At 39.2% G+C, this 1,367-nt stretch overlaps 1 protein-coding gene across 1 annotated transcript in view; it reads right to left on the bottom strand.

Moving 5' to 3' along the window:
* The window catches only part of kiaa0930, a gene marked incomplete in the record, with an annotated part of 16,928 nt that overhangs the window by 8,134 nt on the left and 7,427 nt on the right, over positions 1-1,367 (bottom strand). Inside the window, 1 exon segment of the mRNA XM_014031759.1 lies at positions 1,174-1,314. Within this exon segment, the coding sequence (XP_013887213.1) occupies positions 1,174-1,314 (141 nt within the window).

Here is a 1,367-nt window from a genome sequence, read left to right as displayed (position 1 = left end):
CTGCTAACATTACCAATCTGCTAACATTACCAATCTGCTAACATTACCAATCTGTTAACATTACCACACTGCTAACAATAACACACTGCTAACGTTACCACACTGCTAACATTACCACACTGCTAACATTACCAATCTGTTAACACTACCACACTGCTAACACTACCACACTGCTAACATTACCACACTGCTAACATTAACACACTGCTAATGTTACCACACTGCTAACATTACCAATCTGCTAATATTATCACACTGCTAACGTTACTACACTGCTAACATTACCACACTGCTAACATTACCAATCTGTTAACATTACCAATCTGTTAACATTACCAATCTGTTAACATTACCACACTGCTAACATTACCAATCTGCTAACATTACCAATCTGCTAACATTATCGATCTGCTAACATTACCAACATCCTAGATGGCTACATAAGTGAACTTTTTATATACCGACCAGCAAAATCTATTAGCTAATGGCTAACACTGCTACCAGCTAGCAATAACAGACTGCTAACATTGTAAAGCTATCAATGAGCCCAATTAGTAACACCCAGTAACTAACAAAACATTCATATTAGCAAGATGCTAACTTTAGCCTATTACTAACATTAACTACTGAACATTTATCAACTGAAACTAACAACACAGWTACGTTTTTATCCACAGCCTAAATAAAATCATCTGGCTATATGGCTACAGTAGCATTCTGCTAATTGATACAAAACAGCTCATGCTAATCTAACAATTGCTATATTAGCATGATAACAGCTAATACAGCTACTTGTGTACAACAATAAACTGCTAACACGTCTGTTGGTTGTTCTGTGTGTTTAAGCTGAAAATATTTTTTTATCCTGCTAATAGCAAACATTAGCCAGATGCTACTAAAACTACTAGCATTCTATTGATTAACAAGTAAAGCTCAAATCTGTGAACCGGACCGTGCTGTAGCCAGAAAACCAGCTAACTATTATGCTAACTATTAGCAGCACAGGCTAAAAGTGTTTCTGTGCATAAAAACACTTCACTAACATGTTCATTAGAGGTGGGGCTGTTTGCATGTTTTTGTCATGTTTTATGCACATGGTTTTGTGTTAGCATGTGAGCTAACAGTGTTAGCATGTCAACTAAGAGTGTGAACAGCGCTCTGCAGGTTTCTCACCCGGTTATCGTAAACCTTCTTGAGCGCCTCRTAGCGGATGGAGCCCTGGAAGATGACCCCCTGGAAGGTGTTGCTCTTGTCGCTGGCCACCAGCTCCACACACACCATCTCACCTTCACCTACCGTCATGTCTCTGAACACCTGAACACACACACACACACACACACACACACACACACACACACACACACACA

The sequence above is a fragment of the Austrofundulus limnaeus genome, unplaced genomic scaffold, assembly GCF_001266775.1.
Source record: "Austrofundulus limnaeus strain Quisiro unplaced genomic scaffold, Austrofundulus_limnaeus-1.0 Scaffold1311, whole genome shotgun sequence".
Taxonomy (NCBI): domain Eukaryota; kingdom Metazoa; phylum Chordata; class Actinopteri; order Cyprinodontiformes; family Rivulidae; genus Austrofundulus; species Austrofundulus limnaeus.
This window is presented reverse-complemented; position numbering and strand designations above follow the sequence as displayed.